The 20,128-nt window shown below is 36.0% G+C and overlaps 1 protein-coding gene across 5 annotated transcripts in view; it reads left to right on the top strand.

Annotated features, from left to right (window-relative positions):
* The window catches only part of KIAA1841 (KIAA1841 ortholog), a 111,764-nt gene that overhangs the window by 70,397 nt on the left and 21,239 nt on the right, over nt 1-20,128 (top strand). For 3 of the 5 annotated variants that reach the window (XM_037807369.1, XM_037807367.1, XM_037807368.1), the window contains one exon: nt 2,336-2,427. In XM_037807369.1, the coding sequence (XP_037663297.1) occupies nt 2,336-2,427 (92 nt within the window). Of the gene's footprint in view, nt 1-2,335; nt 2,428-3,369; nt 5,183-20,128 lie in introns of those variants that run through there. The other 2 variants (XM_037807371.1, XM_037807370.1) reach the window with 1 other exon arrangement.

Genomic DNA, 20,128 nt, shown 5'->3' with positions numbered 1-20,128 from the left:
GTGCTAAATTCTCTTGTGGTTATGGACTTAAATAGACAAGCCCAGGCCTCTTGGCCCTGTAAGACGCAGCAGAAACACTTCTGGTTCATCCGAGGACCCTTCCTCCTCCCTTTATGTGCTGGCCGCGTCATTGCTCTGCAACAGCCCAGGAGGATCCGAGGGCTTCAGCCCGTTTCTCTGTAAGCCTTTCCTGTTCACCCGAGAGCAAGGGTATTTTGGAGCAAAAAACACCTAGCCTCTCATCGCTGGAGTTGGAGTTTCTCTGGAGGAATTTCCCTTCTCCATCCTTAGTCCCTTGTCGTCTTGCCTTCCCTTTGTTCTTTAGAAAAGGCTGGACATGTTTTTAACTTTATACTTGGGACACAATGGCTAAGGCCTTTTTGAACAATGTTTAATAAAGATATTTTTCTGTTAGTAATGACCAGACAACTTGAATCTCTGACTGAGTTAAGCTTCTCCATATTAAAAGGAGAAGATTGAAGATTGCATGGCTTTCCAGTGCAACAGAGGTACTGAATGAAACAATCAACACAATTCCAAAGACCTCAGAATTATTTTCAGATAGAGAGACTCCAAGGTTGATTTCAGCTCACCAAATTACTCCTTTGACTGTTGTTTTGAAGACATCAAATTTGCTGGTTAATGGAGAAAAGAACATTACTTGTTGTTTTTGACGTTTCTGTACAGCTTACAATTTTTACTGTCTGTATATTTAATTTTGTTTAAAACAAAGGATAAAAAATTAAGAGGTGACCACATCAGTCAGTTGCATGGAAGGGTCCGGCATGTCTGGCATGCAAATCTTCATCCACAAGATTAATCTCATCTTTAGTGAGATTAATAATAACACAGTAACATGAAGTTTTTGGGCGGACTGTGCCTGTCAACAAATTTATAGCTTTTCAAAAACTTAATTGGTGTTGAAATAGAAAATATTTAAGGTGTGATGTTCTAGTTCTTTCTAGTAAATGCCTGTCATTGTTACTCAGAAATTCTAACCTGTAGAATTTAACATTTCTTTCTTATTTGCAAATCAAGATGTGTAAAAATTTGTACTTTGGAATTTTTTTATAACTGTGGAAAGAGGATAGAAAAAAATTTTAATGAAAAAACTTAAAACCTAGGTTATTAGAGCATACAGAGATGCTACTTTTTTGTGTTAACATTAAGTACTATGTTTGTATTTTACATGTTTGAAAATTTAAACAAGAAAACTGAGGGATGTTTGTGCTTCTAATGAAGTGAATATGAGTGGATAAAAATCTTGTCTTATCTTGCAACTGGAAGCAGTTTAAAAGATTTCTAGAGAAATGAGAAGTGCCATCCAAAGATTTTCGATTTTGTGCATGGTAAAACTGATTAGAGATAGGGGAATACCAATAATATGTCATTCACCTGAATTCAGAGACAAACTGAAGGACGGGACCAAGTTCTATTGTTGAATCAACAGATTTTAACCCTTTTTTAAAATGGGCAAAAGATTAATCAGACACTTCATCAAAGAATGGCAGATGACAGATAAGCACACGAAAAGATGTAATATCTATAGTCATTAAGGAAATGTAAATTAAAACCACAATGACATACCATTGTATACCAACTAAATGGCTAGGATTTAAAAACAAAAAAGTGACAATCCCAATTGTTGAATAGGATGTGGATCAACTATAACCCACATACATAGCTAGTAGGCACACAAAATGGTCACTTTAGAAAATAGTTTGGTTTCTTAAAAGTTAAACACACGTTCATCATACACAAACAAGTACACATAGGTTTATAGTAGCTTTATTCATAATCACCTAAAACTGGAAATAACCCAATAGTCCTTTATCTGGTAAATGGTAAACAAGCTATCGTACATATGAAAAGGGAAAAAACTAGTGATACATGCAACAACATGGGTGCCTCTCCTATGCATTATATTAAGTGAAAGAAGCCCGACTCAAAAGGCCACATACTGTATGATTCCATTAATATAATATTCTGGAAAATTCAAAACTACAGGAGCAGAAAACAGATCAGTAGTTGCCAGGGATTGGTAGTGGGGTGGGTTGACTTAAAAGGTGCACAAGGGGATTTGTTTGGGGTGATGGCACTGTTCTGTCTTCATTGTGGCAATAGCCACACAGCTGTATGCATATGGCAAGAATCGAAACTGTACACTAAAAGGATAAATTTTACTGTATGTAAATTATACTTCAATAAATAGAAATAATAGAAGTCAAAATAAAATTACTTCTTAGCTTAAAAGGTAATTCCATTCTAATAAAGCAGAGCTTCAGTTGATTCCATAAAGGTAATAACTTAACAGTTTTGCTCCTTTACTCTGCAGTTTGCAGGGGGTATTTATTCCCGACTTGAAGCACAAATCAAAGCCTCAGTGCCAGTCAGTGCCCGGCAAAGCAGCACAGAGAAAAACACAAGGTAAATCAGCATGAACAAATTCAGAATGCCTCTGGCCTTGAAATGATTTTTTTTTTTTTTAAGTAAATCATAAACAGTAGAAGCACATAATTTGAGCTTGGTTTTATGTTTTGTTTCAAGGATTAGTTTATCAAAACATGAATAGAGCCTCGCAGATTAACAATCTTGAACTTTGATAGGATTCTGACTAAAGAATTTTTTTAGAAGTATAAGATCCGTGCTGATATTAAAAACAAAAACCTGCATTTACCTGAGTTTAACCCAAAAGGTCATAAGCACAAATTTAAATGAAAAGATAGTTTTTAGAGTTTTCTGTTTATTGAGTCAGCTCTGCTCTGAGCTAACTGCTGATAAAATGTAAGCTACTGCCCTACTGTGAAAAATTCAGAATTTTTGTACTATTTGTAGATTGTGTTTTATTACTTTATAGTGAAGTCTTTCCCCTTTTATTATTTTATTTCTCTTAGTAAACTGTAACTTGTGGGTCCTGTGTCATTTTACATTGCAAGTTTTCTGTCAGAGATTAACAGATTTGAATTTAATACCACAGATCCAAATGGCTTATCTACAATTCTGAAATCTGAGATGCTCAGGAAGCCACAAGTTTTTTTCATGAATTTGTGACAATTCAAACCTCAACTGGGCTACTATGATACTACTTCTAGTTTTTATTTAGCTCATTTAAATGTTCTTTTGTTTCTCTGAGGAAATGTTGTTAGATATGTAATACCTTATGCATACCATATTATAATCTCTCAAAAATCTAAGGATATCTGAATTCTGAAATACATCCCACTCTAGGGGTTTTAGAAACTGGATTATAGAACTACATGAAGTTTTATTAAACTTTGATGCTATCAAGCAAATATAATCTAAATCAACAGCAGATTCCTATTCTTTTAGAAGCAGCTCTGACCTTCTTTTCTGTTTAAAAAACTCTAGGTCTAAAAGTCGTTTTGGTCAAGGGCGTCCTTCATAAAGCACCTTACATATAACTAAAAAGACAGAAGGCATACTCCTGGACATCCGAAATTGCTCACTTCTTGAAGATCCTTAAGAACAATGACTTATAAAGTTTTAAGTTATTAATTAATTACTTATTCTTGCAAGCCACATAAGTGATAATACTAAGAGAAATATATAGTTAGAGCTTTGAAAATCTAATTGTAAATATGAAAACGTCTTAAATCTAATTTTACTTTTAGTATGCTAGTCTATGTTGAAAACAATTATTTATAAATTGTTATTAGTTAAAACTCCTAATAGTTAAGACTCCTTTATTTATTTACTTGAAAGGGAAGAATCCTAAATTCTCAAGTAGTTAAGATTTTTTAACAGAGCTGGTAGCATAACCGTGTGTGGCACTGATTTTAGTATGTCTTTTGGGCTGTAAATCTTGGGATAGCATAGAGAACTACTATTTGGATGAGATTTGCATGAATGTTGAGGAATGACATATCCCAAGACGGCATTAAATAAAGTTTGACAGTAAGGTATTTCCAGTGTTGGGCAGAAGAGTTCCTTTTTTTCAGCATTATTCCATGGAAAGCACAATGTTTATCCAACTTTTTTTTCTTTTGCGTTTTAATGCTTATCTGTTGGTCATCTGAGCTGGAATTACAGATTATTACCTCTTTCCTCTGTGAATCTGATGTCATTCTGAGTTTGTTAAAATAATCATTGATAGTTTTAGGATAGTAAGTCATTTCAGTTGTATGACACCCACTGTATAGTTCTCAGGGCTCTAAAACCCAACCATATTTCTATGGCCATTCAAATAGCCCCTTAAAACAGTTATAATTACTGTTTACTTCAGAGAGGTATATAAGGAGAGATTCCCAAGTACATTTGGTGGGTGAAAAGTTGCATATGCTCGAGAAAAATCACGAATTGTATTCTATAGATCACGTTTTAGTTTTTCTAAGCAGGCAAAAGAGTGCTCAGGGAAATTTTGTTCCAAACCATAAACATGATAATAAATTATGTGTTTGGAAAGTACTTATTTGTATAGGTCTCTAAAACCTCTAAGATGCACTGTTTTTTAATTTTTAGTGTTCATTTGCCTTATAATTGAAAGTGTTGAAATTATTTAAATTAGATAACAGATTTTGATAATGGCTGACAGAACAGCAGTTTCTATTGAAATGTTGAAATGTTACAATCAGTTTGCACATACAGAAATCACTATTTTACATAAGTGTTTTAGTTAATAAATGAAACTAGATGTTATTTGGTGTTACATGTGTGACTTTTTCAAGGTCTTTGAAATTCTGTTTGGAAAACTGTTCCAGTTTACATTTTTTTCAATTGTTTAATGCTTTTGAAATAGATTTTAACATTTTTATTTTCAAAAGAAAATGTTTTGGTAGTACATTGTATGTAAGTCCATGTTAAATACCAGAGTCTTATTGTAGTTTACTGTATTCTCTGATAAAAAGATTTGGATTTGTCCATGTTAACAGTGCTGTGATTTTCACAACTAGAAGAAAAATATATGTTCTTTTGATTTTTAACTGATGTTAAAAAGGCAGATTCTTCTCCCCTGCAGGGACTGTGCCACTGAATTGATTTTTACAAAGCAGAATTTGATTCTCCTCAGAATATGATTTTTATTTTGTTAATATCTGTCTGTAATACAAAGCACAGGTACCATGAACATTTTAATCAAATTATTAATAGCATTTCTTTTGCCAAATACTTTTGAGATTTTATCTTACATTAATTCTGAATTCACATCTCTTTTAACTGAAATAAATATTAATGACAAAAATTGTTTGAAATATCCCTTAATCTGTATTATTTTACCTTCTCAGAGAAGATCTGGATGGGCTCTAGATCTAGGGTTTTTCATGGAAAATTGGTTCTGTTACAAGGTCAACTTTTTAATTTTAAGATTACTTTAAGTGATGTTATCCTGGTAATGATGTAGCAAAACAATTAAGGGATAAAATACCTCAGGAAAGATTATCCAACACAAGTGGAATCCCACTGAAGACAGTTCCACACAATTGAATCATTTTGTTTATTTTCCTTCTTCAGAACGGTCAGCCAGGTCTTGAGGGATATGCTAATTGCTTTGGAATCTCAGGCTGAAACTTTTATCATGCTAATCTGTTAAAGACAAATTTTAATATAAAAACAAAAGAGTACCTTTAATCTCCAATACTTGGGATTAATTCTTTAGACAACTTTCAGTATTCATTGAGCAACTATTATGAATTCCTCTTTTCTCACTTCCCAGGAAAAAGGCACTGGAATTCCTGACTGGTCCAGTTCTAATAAGCTAATTCTCCCATTCTCATCTAAGGCCAATCTATTGGGGAAAATAATATGGGAATAATATTATTCCCCACCTATAGGGTTAGTTGGGCATTAAATGAGTTAACATCTAAAACAATTAGCTCAGTACTTTCTAGTTATAGTTAGCTCTCAGTAATGTTAAAAGAAATAAAACAAAATAGAGCTACTATGGCTAAGAGATTTAAAAATGGAGTCGGAAGATCATTCTGAAGTTTACTTGTATGCAGGTCTCAGCCAGATATCACAGACTGCCAAAGTGGGCAAAGCCTTAAGCAACAATATTCCTCAAAACCCCAAGGACCATAAAGCAAACCACAAGATAGAGAACTCAGTTAACTATCTAACCTGCAATTAGTGTACCCCACATATCCACCAACCATGGACACTTGTCTATTCTTCTTTTCCCTTAAAAACCCTTGCCTGGAAAGGCCAAAATGGGACCCAGTTTGGGCTGCCATCTGAATTTGTACTACCCACACACTAGGATTAGAGTCCAGGCCTATTGGCACATTCCAACATCTTAAAGCAGTTTTCTCTCGGATTTCCTTAACCACACTTCTAAAGTGCCTCCCACCTTACTGAGAGCAACTTGTCAATCTCAAGTTTATTCCCTCAGATTCCTTCTTCTTTCACTGACCTCCTCAGACGCCAGGGCCCTGTCCTGGGCCTCCTCTATTATTTCTATTATTTCTCCCATGGCTTCAATTATCTACCCTGATGACACCTAAATCTTAAGCTCTAGCCCAGACCACTTCCTTTAGTTCCAGACTTGTTTGTCCAACTGCCTACTTGACATTTGTTCTTGGAATACTAGTAGGTATCTCTAACTTAACATAATCAAAGCAGAATTTGTGATACATCTCCAACCCACAAACTCCCTGCTTGTTCAGGCCCAGTCATCCCCAGTTCAGTAAATGGCACTACTGCCCACCCAGTTGCACAAGCCAAATATCTAGGAGTTACTCCTTATTCCTCTCTTTTCTTCACTCCCCACATCCAGTTCATCAGCAAGTCCTATCTATAACCCACATCCATCCACTTCTCCATCTCCATTATCATCATCCCTAGCCATTAACATCTGGAGTGCTGCAAACACCTCCTAAGTGATTCCCTAGCTTCCACTCCAACCTCCTACAATTCTTTATCCACAGAGCAACCATAGTGATTTTTAAAATGTGAATCAGATCACATCACTCCCTTGCTTAACACTCCAGTAGTACCCTATCAATTCTAGAATAAAATCCAATCTGTGTAACTCTGGTTTTCAAAATCCTATATGGCCTGACCCCTACCTGCCTCTCAGACCTTCCTCTTCCTCTTGCTTATGGTGTTCCCATCACACTGGCTTATCTATTCACCAATAAATAAGCTTATTCACATTTTTCAGTTCTTTCACAGTGGCTGTTCCCGCTGTCTAAAAAGCTCTTTCTTGTAATTCAGATTTTATTCTAGATGTCATTCTTCCAAGGAGGCCCTTCCTGTCTGCCCAATCTAAGGTAGCAATGCACACCATTCTCATTACATCATCAGAGTTTATTTCTGAGCCTATCTAGCATTTTTACTCTGGTATTTTTCTTTTTTGGTTGGTTTTCAATTTGTTTCCCGTTCTAGAATGTGAGTTCCATAAGAACAGGGATCTGGTGTTCTTGACCACTGTTGTATCCCCAGTGTAGGACAGTGATTGAACAGTCAGCACCAAGAAATGTTCCTCTGTCTTTTCACATTGTGTGTAGTATCCCCGAGGTAGACTGTCCCCAGCCTGGCATCACTTTAATCTGCACCGGTTAGAACTACACAGATAGAGGCCTCAGCACAAACCTCTTGTCGTTGGGTTCTGAAGGCATACCGATTAACTTGCTATAGATACCTGGTGATTTCTACTGAAATCTGAGCAGCTTCAGGTTCTGAGTAGCTAACCTGGTGGCTACTTTTTTCTCTTTACAGTGCATTAGATGTGATCACTTGTATAATGAGCATACCACAATTTAACCAGTCCCCCACTGATGTACACTTGGGTAGTTCCCAAAACTGTGATACAAATAATATACAATGAATAACTGTAATACACATATTACTTTGGTCATGTACAGGTACACCTAGAGGATAAATTCCTCAAAGTGGAATTGCTGGGTCAAAGGGTTGCAACTCTGATATTGTCAAATTCTCCTTTGTATGCACTTCTTACAGTTTCACCAATAATACATTGTAGTGCTTCTTTCCTCATAGCCTCGTACTCTTTTGGACTTCTGACAATCCAATGACTGAAAATAGTATTTCAGTATAATTTTAATTTGCTTTTATTTTATTTTAAATGAGGTTCAGCATCTTTCATGTATTTAAGAGATATATTTCGTTTTCAATGAACTGTCCTTCCATATTTTTTGCCCATTTTTATATTGGATTGTTGGTGTTTTCTTATCAATTTCTAAGAACACTTTATATAGTAAGGATGCTAGCTTTTTGCCTAATATGAATAGCAAATAATTTTCCAGTTTATTTTTTGTATTTTGACTTGGTGACTGGTGTTTTGACTATACAAGATTTTATATTAGTCAAATTTACTAATCTAATCTTTCATGACTTCTAGATTTTGAGTCACATCTAGAAAGGCTATAAAGAAATTCTCTCATGTTTTCTTTTGGTTTTATTTTTCCCATTTAAATATTTGATCATTTTGAAAGTTTTCATGGTATAATGTATGAAATATGGATCCAACTTTATTTTTCTTCCAGATGCTACCCAGCTATCCATGGCATCATTTATTGAATAGAATTCTTTCCCCTAGTAGTTTAAGAAGCTACATTTATTATGTACTAAATTCTAGTTCAAGGTAATGTTACTGCCAAACCCCAAAATGGCTCAAACACAATAGAAATTTATTTCTCATTCACATAAAATGTGAAAAGGTGTCCCTCATTGGCAGACATCTTCCTCAAGTGGTAATTCAGGAACCTGGACTCCTATCATCTGTTTCTACTCCCTCTAAAACACGGCTTCCAAGGTAGCCATGCTTATCTGCCTCAAGTTAGGGGACAGGAAAAGATTGTGGAGAATTTCTTGTGAGATACTTCCATGGGACAGGGTAGGTAGTGGTGCGTATCACTTTTGCCCACATTCATTTGCCTTGAATCCAGTCACATGTCCACACCTACCTGCTATTTCTCCATTTTATGGAAACTTTCTTAATTATTGGGAATGTCAGAGGTTAGTATATTTTATTAGGTTTTTCAAAGGACATGCTTTTAAAAGAAATGATGTTGAAGAAATTGAAAATTATGAGTAACCGCCTCACTCAAAAATCCCAAAATATTTGGAGATAAATATTAACCCTTACGAAATGCATGAGTCTAGTTATGGGCTGCTTTTGCTGACATGAAAAGTTTTTCATTCTTAACTCATGAAACTTTAAATTTAGCCCAGAGAGTGTCTTTTAAAAGTCCTGCATGCAAAACTATATAGAATTTGGTTTGTAAATACATATATTATCCCAGACTTAAATCAAGCTGTTTACAAAAGGTACTTATCAAAGTTGAGCTAAGCAGCAAGCTGACAGACTATTTTTCCTTTTCATTTTTTATTTAGAGAAATGGTGTATATTGCAAAATAGTTTAACATTTTCCTAACTTATGTAATATATGACATTGTGAAACCCATATTTTCTAAATAAAACTGCTGTACACAGAAGTCAGAAAGCTTGGGCATAGGTAAATTTAACCTGATTGACTACCTCCTATAATACATAATATTACAGTAATTAAGCCTTTGCTTACAGATTAATCACCAGGGTGGACTGGCCATTTCCTGTTAAACTTAATTTTAACTATTGTGATGTTGGTTTTTGTTTCATTAATATTTACTCCTTACTTGGACATTTGGAAAAATAGCCTTTGTCTGTGGTTTGGAAAACTCATTAAAAAGTTGTCAGCTTTCCCAGCTGACTTACAAAGTTAATGCTATCCCAATAAAATACCAACAGTTTTTTTCTAGAACTAAATGAGTTGATTTTAAATATCATAAAGAAAAATAAATATGCAAAAAGGACTAGGAATCCTAGAAAAAGAAATGCAGTTAGGGGAGGGGAGGAGGCTAGCATATGAAAGCATATTATAAATCCTCTGTAATTGCAACTCTGTGGTACCAGCAGATCACTGGAACATAATAGAAAGACCAGAAATGGTCCCAAGTAAATACATTTAGTGGCATCTCAAATCATTCAGGGAAAATGGACTTTTTAATAATTACTGCTGGGACTGCTGAATAACTATTTTGAAAAAGACAGATGTGGATTACACGTGATTCCATATACTAGGATAAATTCCAAATGCATCAGAGACCTCTGTGTAAAAAATTAAATCATACAAGTACTAGAAGAAAACACAGATGAATTTCTCTATAACCTGGGGGCAGAAGGGGCCGAAGTTCTGAGGACAAGAAGTCCAAAAAGTGTAGCCGGTGCAAAGAACCTACTCAATGTATATCTGCAAGGTGTTGAAACAGGGCAACCAGAGATCTGTAGAAAAACCAATATATATTTATATATATAACTTCTTAATCTAACTATTGGCAAGGTGACAGAGTGTAACATGTTGGAATCAGAAGTAGTTACAAGCTTCAGGAAAATAAAAAGAAATTCTAATGCAGAAATCTGATCCAAAATTGCTATTAAAGAGTTTGTTCTTACAGCTATCAAATACAATGCACCCATTTTATAGTCAACATTAGTAATAGAGGCCAAGACATATGGTACATAAGATTAGGGAGAGGTCTCCTGGATTTCACTCTTTGCTAGCTTTTCTCCAACTGACGTCAAGCAAGAGTGAGGCAGTTGTGCGGGGCTGCATTCAAGGCCTTGGTCCATTTACAGAAATAAATCAGCCCACTAGAGCTCTGAGGAAGCATCTTACCGCATATGGGCAGCTTCTGAAACGGTGTGAAAAACTGAGTTTTGAAGAAACACTTGGCTCAGCCATCTCTATCACACCTCTTCTTAACAAGTATTACCTGACATTTCAACTTGTTATAGAGAGGAAAATTTAAAATATTAATGTTTTGTAAGACCCATTAAAAGAGAGAGAGAGAGAGAGAGAGTTCACTGGTCCCTAAAGAAACTTCTCTTCAGGTCCCAATATAACCAGATACCCGTCTCCGGCGGAGGGGGCATGGAGGCAACAGGACAGCTTTTGGCTTAATTCTCCGTTGCGTCAACTAAAGTGGGAAAGTCACAGCATCTTTTTCTCTGCGAATTTTAACAGGCGGTTTTCTCAATTAAAAACATTTAAAAAGAATTCACATTAGACACTTCTAAGAGGGCTGGGTGATGAATATACTTTGGTGTAATGCGCAGTGTTTTGTTTTGAGGGTCACAGGAAGATGTCTTGTCACTGTTATACGCACTGGGGTTCCTTTTTCAAACCAAGGATTGCGCCTCGGGACACTTTCTGACAGCTGGGATCCAGAAGAAGGGTCGCAACACCTTTCCGCTACTAGGAAAGACTCCTAGGAGCGCGGGTTTATGAGCATGCGCAACAGATTTGCTATTAGAAACAAGGCGAGCTCTTTAGAGCATGCGCACTCAAATTCCGGTTAGGAATCAAGGGAGCATGTGCACAGAGATACCTAGCTCCTTGAAGTCAAGCGAGGATGTTTGGAGCATGCGCCGCTGGGTCGTGGCTTCTGGCCAAGTCGTCGGAAGTGTGTTTATCTCTCTAGTTGACGGGATCCCAGATTTGTGGAAGGAAAGCTGGTATGTTTGTGTTTATACTAAAATTTTAACATTTTTCCCCCTTGAATCTTTATTTTTTCCAAATGCAAATATATCATTCATTGTAAAATATCTAACAATTCACTATCGGCAACCTAGCAGAAAAATAGCCAAAAGACTGGAGAACAGTGAGTTCACAGAAAAACAGTTACAGATAGATCTTAAGCATATGAAAAGATGCCCATCTTTGGTTGTAATGAGAGAAATGCAAATTAGAGCTACGCTGAGATACTGTTTTACTCGTCAGATTGGCAAACATTCATTCTTTGGGCAATATATTCTGTGTTGAAGGATGTGAGGAACCAGTCTTGCGGTGCTGGTTGTGGAACAGTGTGTTACAACTTCTAGTGATTATCAAAATCACAACTGCATTTATTCTTTGATCCAACAGTTCTCTTTCTGGGAATTTTTCCCACAGATACCCTTGCTTACATTCAAAACGATGTATGTATGGTTATTGATTGTAGTATCTATAGATTAGAAACTACCCAAGTATCCCTCCAGGGACTGATTTTTAAAACTGTGGTACATATGCACCATGGAGCATTAGGCAGTTGTGAAAAAGAGTGAGGAAGTTCCCAAATGGAAAGATGTTCAGGGTATCATATTAAGTTGAAAAAGCCCAGGTGGAGAACAGCATATAAGCACCTTGCATTGGTGTGGAACATATGTTACAATTGATGATAGCGCTTTATTATAATTGTACTATTTTTTTAATAGTAGTAGCCAGCATTTATTGAAGATTCTGTGATCTAGGCACTGTGTGAAGCAATTTACATGGATTACCTCATTAAAACACCAGATACACAGGTCTGTGAAGTATGTCTTATTATTATTGTTATTATTTTAATTAGAGAAGTTCTGGGTTTACAGAAAAATCATGTAAAAAAATATGGCATTCCCATTCCTAGAAAATGATCCATGTGCACTTGAGAAGAATGTGTATTCTCTTTTGTTGGGTGAAGTGTTCTATATATGTCTGTTAGGTCTACTTGGTTTAGTCTTTCATTCAAGTCCTGTACTTCCTTATTGATCATCTGCTAGATGTTCTATCCATTATTGAAAGTGGTATATTAAAGTCTCCTACTATTAATGTAGAACTATCTATTTTTCCCTTCAAATCTGTCTGTATTTGCTTCATATATTTTGGGGCTCTGCTGTTAGGTGGATATATATTTTTGTATATTTACAATTCTTACATCTTCCTGTTCCCCTTTATCAGTATGTAATGACCATCTTTGTCTCTCGTAACTGTTTTTGACTTACAGTCTCTTTTACCCAATATTAATATAGCCACCCTCTCTCTTTTAGTTACTACTTGCATAGTATAGTTTTTCCATTCTTTCACTCTCAACATACTTGTATCTTTGAATTTAAGGTGAGTCTCTTGCAGACAGCATATTGTTGGGTTAAGCTTTTTATCCATTTTGCCAATCTCTGCCTTTTGACTGGAGAGTGTAACCTATTTTCATTTAAAGTCACTACTGATAATATAGGACTTTCTCCTGACATTTTCCTTTTTAGCCTTTGTAAGTCATACATCCTTTTTTATCCCCCCACTTCAGTTAATGCCTACTTTTGTATTTATTTGATGTTTTGTGTTGTACCATATTGAGTGCCTTCTCATTTCTATCTGGATATGCTTTTCATATATTTTCCTTGTAGTTACCATAGGGTTAAAATTTACCATCCTAAATTTTTAAGAATCGTATATTGTTTAATACCAGCTTAACTTCAATAGCATGCGCATATGCTTTTCCTATAACCCTTTGTCTCTGCACAATATTTTGAAACTTGTTACTATTATCTTTGTACATTGTATGTCCAAAATCTTAGATTTATTATTACTTTTTATACATTGCATTTTAGCTTCTGTAAGCAGTAAGAAGTAGAGTTATGTACGAAACAATACACTACAATAATACTGTCATTTATAATTACCGAAATGTTTACTTTTACCATAGGTCTTTCTTTATTTCTGTTTGAACCACTGTCTCGTAGCCTTTCCTTTAAGTCTGAAGAGCTCCCTTTAGCATTGCTTGTATGGCAGATCTAGTAGTGATGAACTCCATCAGCTTTTGTTTATCTGAGAATGTCTTCATTTCTCCCTCATTTTGAATGAACATTTCATTGTATATAAAACTTTTGGCTAGCAGATGTTTTCTTTCAGCACTTTAAGTATTTCAACCCATGCCTTCTTGCCTCCATGGTTTCTGATGAGAAATGGGCACTCAATCTAATTGGGACTCCCTAGAACGTAACCATTGCTTTCCTTTGCAGCTTTCTGAGCTCCCTTCCCTGTCCTTTGCATTCAATAGTGTGATCAACATATGGTGAGGTATATTTTTCTTCATGTTTATCCTGTTTAGTGTTCTCTGAGCTTCTTGGATTTGCATTTTCCCATCTTTTGCTAAGTTTGGGAAGTTCTCTGTCATTATTTCTTTGAGTATTCCTTTTGCCCCTTTCTTCTCTTCTGGGACTCCCATAGTGCATACATTGGTACACTTGATGGTGTCCCAGAGCTGTCGTAGGCTATTTTTGCTTTTAGTATTTCTTTTTTCTTTCAGCCTCTCAGCCTACTTATTTCAAGTGTCTTGTCTTCAAGTTCACTGATCTTCCGCCAGCTCCATTCTGCTCTTGAAACTCTCCTGGGCATTTTAATTTCGGTTATTGTGGTCTTCAACTACAGTAGTTCTGTTTGGTTCTTTTTAAAATTTTCTGTCTCTTTACTTAGACTCTCATATTGTTCATTCATTGTTTTCCAGAAATCCTGTAGTTCTTTCTCTGTACTTTGCTTCATCTCCTTTAGCATTTTTAAGATCATTTTTCAAGGCTTTGTTTGATATATCTACGTTTTCTTTTTCTTTTTCTTTTTTTTTTTTTTTTGTTCTTTTTATCCTCTTCCTTTGGATGGGCCCTCATTTCCTATTCTTATTTTTGTCTTGTACTCTTTTGTTGCATGCTGTACATTTTATTTATTTATTTTTTCCCCATTTTTATTGAGATTGTACATTTTAATATTTTAAAATGTTAACTCTGGGATTTATTCCCTAAGATGTCTGTGTCTTGATTTTATAACTAGCTGATGATAAGACAGATTTTTTTGTGCTTCAGCCCTCTTGTCAGGAAGGTCTTCCCAAGGTGAGTGCAGTGTGCATCCTTTTCCCTGTCTTTCTGGACCTGTCCTGTCCTGGGCTTTTGCTTCTTAATTGCTTTGTCGTTCCCCTGTTTCCAAGATTTAGTAGGCCCTCTGTTTCCCAGGAGACAGACCTCCCTCGCTCAATATTTGAAGCCAGCAAGCCTTTGTTCCAGACTGTCTGCCTCTAGTGTTTTTTTGTTTGTTTGTTTGTTTGTTTTTCATTAAATTCAGTTTTATTGAAATACATTCACATACCATGCAATCATCCATGATATACAATCCACTGTCCACAGTATGATAACATAGTTATGCGTTCATCACCACAGTCTACCTCCGAACATTTTCCTTACATCAGAAAGAACCAGAACAAGAATAAAAAATAAAAGTGAAAAAAAACACCCAAATCATCCCCCCATCCCACCCAATTTATCCTTTAGTTTTTATCCCCATTCCTCCACTCATCCATACACTAGATAAAGGGGGTGTGATCCACAAGGTCTTCACAATCACACTGTCACCCCTTGTAATCTACATTATTATATAATTGTCTTCAGGAGTCCAGACTGCTGGGTTGGAGTTTGGTAGTTGCATGCCTCTAGTGTTTTTGACACTCCTTTCATTGTCTTTAGCTGCTTTTGCCTGAGGACAGATTCTGGGAGGAGGGCTTACCGAAGGTGACTTTCCCAAGTCAGTCTTTCCTAGCCTGATTGTGTTTGCAAGATTGTGTTTGAATTTATTTTTCTTTGCATAATCCTTTTTAATCTGTAGTTTTACTATCTGTCCATTTTTTAAAATTTTCTGTTAATTTTTTTTTGTTGTTATAGACAAAACCAGTTTATTTTTGTTGGAGAAAAGAGATTTCTGTTAACACCCCCAGGGGAGGAGTCTTACTGCTTGTGAGGTAGCAAAAAGCATAACAATGCTTGCCAGCAGGAACTGCAATCCTAACGTCTCAACCCATTCCATGGTTTGCAGGTGTTGGGGTTGCCAACAAAAGCACAACTCACACAGGCTCTGGGTGGAACATTTACTCACATATAGAAGAGTCAAAGCAAGGTCAGTTTCACTGGTGGGTATCAGCCCCGCATGTCCAGCTGGTGTTACTCCACAGTCAGTGTAAGGAGATGGTATGCATGCACCTCTCTTGTGCTGCCAGACAAAGGACCCTACTTCTCCCAGCTGGGAACATGTGTAGCAACAGGGGTGAGCCAGGTGCCATAAAATGTCCGCAGTTTAGCCAAGCAGTTTCCAGCAAATCTTTATGCATGCTTGTGACAGCAGGGGAGGAAATGTGCCAGCAGGTCACTATCTGCTGGGGGATGTGTTTTATGCCAAGGTGCCCCAAGAAAGGAGTTAGCCTACATTGATCATCTGTCCTAGATGCCAGGCTGACACATCTGGTCCCAGGTACAGTGTTTATTTGTGGTCTCAGGGAAAGATGGCAGGCCATGCTCAGACTGTCCCTTACCACAATTTTCCTATTTACTTTCCTCATAGTCTGCATTTTGATCACTGCTCCTATGGTGTGGTTTCACATGTTTTTCTGGCCCTTATTTTCCTGTAAACTGGTAGTTAGATCTAGAGGCTTGATCAGATTCTAATTCTTGGAGTGCCGTTCTTTCTTGCCTGATGCCCCGACTTTTACATAACAGATTTATTAAGACTGTGAGTTCCATCTATCTTGTAATTCAGAAACCTGTAGTATCAGGCGATATCTGATTTACAGCTACATCAGCCCTGTGGTTATGAGTGTGAAATTCTTTTAGGGCCATATTAGAAATTCCCTGAGATTGGCCATCTGGCCATGCCTTGAGCTAAGAATTTAAAATCTTATCCTTAAACTCTATATCACAGTTAGAAGCAACAAGCTCTTGAATCTCGTTTCGCACCCACACACACTCCCACCCCACGCATTATGATCTGTCCACCACAAATGCTCTACCCAAGCCTTGCTTTTAATAAAGCAAATGATGACCACAGGTGATAATTAAGTGAATTTTTCTCCACTGAGTGCTGTGTGTCCCTATCCTCTTATAGTAACCATAGCCTGCATTTAAACCTATTTTATAAAAGAGCCATGGGAAGTCACACAGCAAGAGGATCGTTCTGTGATGTTAAGAAGGAAAATGGGCCCAGCTGGACAGAAACACTTTGAGGCAGATCAGTATCTGCTACAGAGTCCTGACTGTTCTTCCTTCCACATGTTTTCTTCACAATGTCTATATTATTTTCTATTTCTGTGCAAAAAATTACCCAAAACATAACAGCTTAAAACAAACATTTATTATCTTGTAGTTTCTGTGGATAAGGATTCCAGGAGCAGTCTAGCTGGGGGGTTCTGGCTCAGGGTCTCTCTGGAGGTTGTGGTCAAGATGTTAGCTACAGTAATCTGAAGGCTCAACTAAGGGAGGATCCACTTCCAAGCTCACTCACATGGTTACTGGCAAGAGGCCCAAGTTCCTCACTGGCTGTTGGAAGTAGGCCTCAGTTTCTCACCCTGCAGGCTTCTCAGTAGGCTGCTTGAGTGTCCTCAGTACATGGCTGATGATTGAGAGTAAATGCAATGAGGAAGTCACCATACTTTTTATGACCTAGTCTCAGAATTCATGGGCCCTCACTTTTGTTACATTCTATTTGTTAGAAGAGATTCACTAATTCTGGTCCATGCTCAAGGGGAAGGGAGCAGTATCTAAGAAATGAAATCATTACCAAGTTCAACATCAACTTGATCTTTACCAAATTAGCCTAGGGAGATTGTAGAAAAGGCCACTCTGGGCCGGTATGCCCCAGATTCAATGATTCAGTCTTTTGGGGACCAGGGATTTTAAACCATGAAGCTTCTCTCTTTTGGGATTAGAGGTGTGAGATGTTAAGTTTAGCATTTCTGGGTAGATCAAGTTTAGAGTCTGCACAAACATAAGTGGAAGCTCCCAAGTTTCCTGGGGTGAGGTTTTCAGAATGCTGTACTTTTTAAGGTTCAGGGGAGGACAGGGACTGTCAGGTGGGTGAGGTGTAGGATGGGGAGATGTTGCCAACCTCATGGTTGTAGAGCAGACTCTCTTTGGAGCTACCCCTGTAGCCTGGCTATGCTGTTTACCAAACATTACCAATCATAGTTATAAAGGAAAAGTATTAGTGAAGAGAAAGACAATTTAAAATGTTTGAGTAAATCAGTAACAGAGGATTGAAGGTGAGGAGTTAAAAATATATCTTCCTTTTCTTCTGAGAAAATTTGGAATAAAAATACATGTCTGTTCAAATTGCAATAGTGAGACATACTACAAAGTATCTGATCAGCTTTCTTCAAATCTGTCAAGGTTGTCAAAAACAAGGAATATCTGAGAAACTGTCACAGCCAAGAGGAGCTAAGGAGACATGATTACTAAATTACGATCCTGGAACATAATAAGAACATTAGGTAAAAACTAAGATAATATTAATAAAGTATGGACTTCAGTTAATAATAACATATATTGGCTCATTAATTTTAACAAATGTACAACACTAATGTAAAATATTAATAATAGTGGAAACTGGGTATAGAGTATATAGAAACTTTCTCTACTATTTTCTCAATTTTTCTGTAAATCTTGAACTGTCCTAAAAAATAAAGTCTCTTAAAATATTTATATATGTTTTTTCCCCAACACCAAAAACTTATACGGAGAGGAAAACATCTCCCTGAGTTTAAGATTATCAGTGTTGTACTATGAACATTTTAACTTTAGGCTTGGAAAGATAATAAAAATTTTAAAGTAGTTTTACTAATCAGGTTTAAACAAGTTCCTAAGTTTAAGCAATAAAATTAAGGTGCTCAAATAGCAGATTTGTAATTCTAAGATTCCTTTTAATTCAACATACGATAATATACTCTTGTGATCAAGAAAGATTTTGACATCTGCAAGAGAAATTCCAGGCTTGAGAAAACTGGAGTCAGAAAATATGCTCTTATGAGAAATAGTGTTTGCTTATGAAATATATTTCTACTATTCCACATTGCCAATGCATTTTTTCTTTTCTGATTTTCTCCTTCCAAAATCCAAAAAAAGAAAGAAAAAAAGCCAGAATGCTTGGGTTCTTCAGATGACTTCTGACTTCTGTGTTTTACTATCTCTCTTTTGCAAGTTAATGGGACAAATTATAAAGATATCAGAATTTTTTAACATTTTCTAAGGTTAAGGCAGAACACTGCCTTTGCCTTAACAAATGTTAAGAGAAGACTGAATGTAAGGAATTAGAAATAGGGTAAAAAACATTGAAAAAGGAGAGCAAATAGATGTCAAAAATAATATATCAAAACATAAGAATTTGGGACCAAAATTGAAGAGATTTAAAATAAAATAAAACATCTAAGAGCTAATAAGCTTTTTCTAAATCAGAAAACTTGTAGTTTTACAGAAAAATCATGCAGAAAATGCAGAGTTTACATATACCTCCCTCTTACACACACCTTTTTCCCTGTTATTAATTCTTTGCATTACTATGGTACTTTTGTTACAATTGATGAAAGAATATTATTATAATTTTACTACTAACTATAGTCCATAGTTTAATTTGGGTTCACTGGTAATGTTGTATAGTCCTTTGGTTTTTTATTCTAGTAACATATTTAGAGCTGTGTACCCCAGAAAAACATGATCTTAAACTTAATCCATTCTTGTGGTACTGATACATGCTGCAATACTGATGAACCGTGAAGACGTTATGCTAAATGAAAGAAGCCAATCAAAAAGACTACATATTGTATGAATCCATTTATATGAAACATTCAGAATAGGCAAACACATAGAGACAAACACATCAGTGGTTGCTAGGGGCTGCGGGAAGGGGAAATGGGAAGTCGCTGTTATTGGGTACAGAGTTTGGGGTGATAAAAATGTTCTAAAATTAGATTTTGGTAATGGCTACACAACTGTGAATATACGAAAAGCCTTTGAATTGTTTACTTTAAATGGGTGAACTGTGTGGTATGTGAATTATGTCTCATTAAAGCCGTTAAAAAATTCATGTATATAGAAAAGAGATTTAAAAAGGAAATATACTGAATTTTAATAGTTTTTATACGTGGATAGTAGAATTATAAGAGATTTTATTTTCTCCTTTTCTGCATCTCCTAATTTTTCCACATTAAAAATAAATGTTATTTAAGAAAAAATAAATCAAAGGAGCAGAATTGATCAATCAGTGCTACTCTGAGTGTGAATGTCACTGGTGTGCAGCAAAATACAGAAATTGAGAGTGAGCATTTAGAAACTTAATAACAATTTCATACTGCTGTGACATGCAAGTGTATGATTACTTTTGTTGTATTTTACTAAAGTATTGCCCCACAGTGGATTAGGAGAAAAAATTAAGATTGGATCCTTCATCACAGATAGTTAGGGAAGCCCTGCCCTCAGTGATCCCCAATATCCTTTTCAGAAAAGAGTTAGATGAAATGCTGTGAGTAAAAGGAACTGAAGAAAAAGGAAAAACTAAAACATTCAAATAAGATATATTAA

This window comes from Choloepus didactylus, chromosome 17, assembly GCF_015220235.1.
Source record: "Choloepus didactylus isolate mChoDid1 chromosome 17, mChoDid1.pri, whole genome shotgun sequence".
Classification (NCBI taxonomy): Eukaryota; Metazoa; Chordata; class Mammalia; order Pilosa; family Megalonychidae; genus Choloepus; species Choloepus didactylus.
The sequence above is the reverse complement of the archived record's forward strand: the minus strand, read 5'-3'. Positions and strand labels throughout refer to the sequence as shown.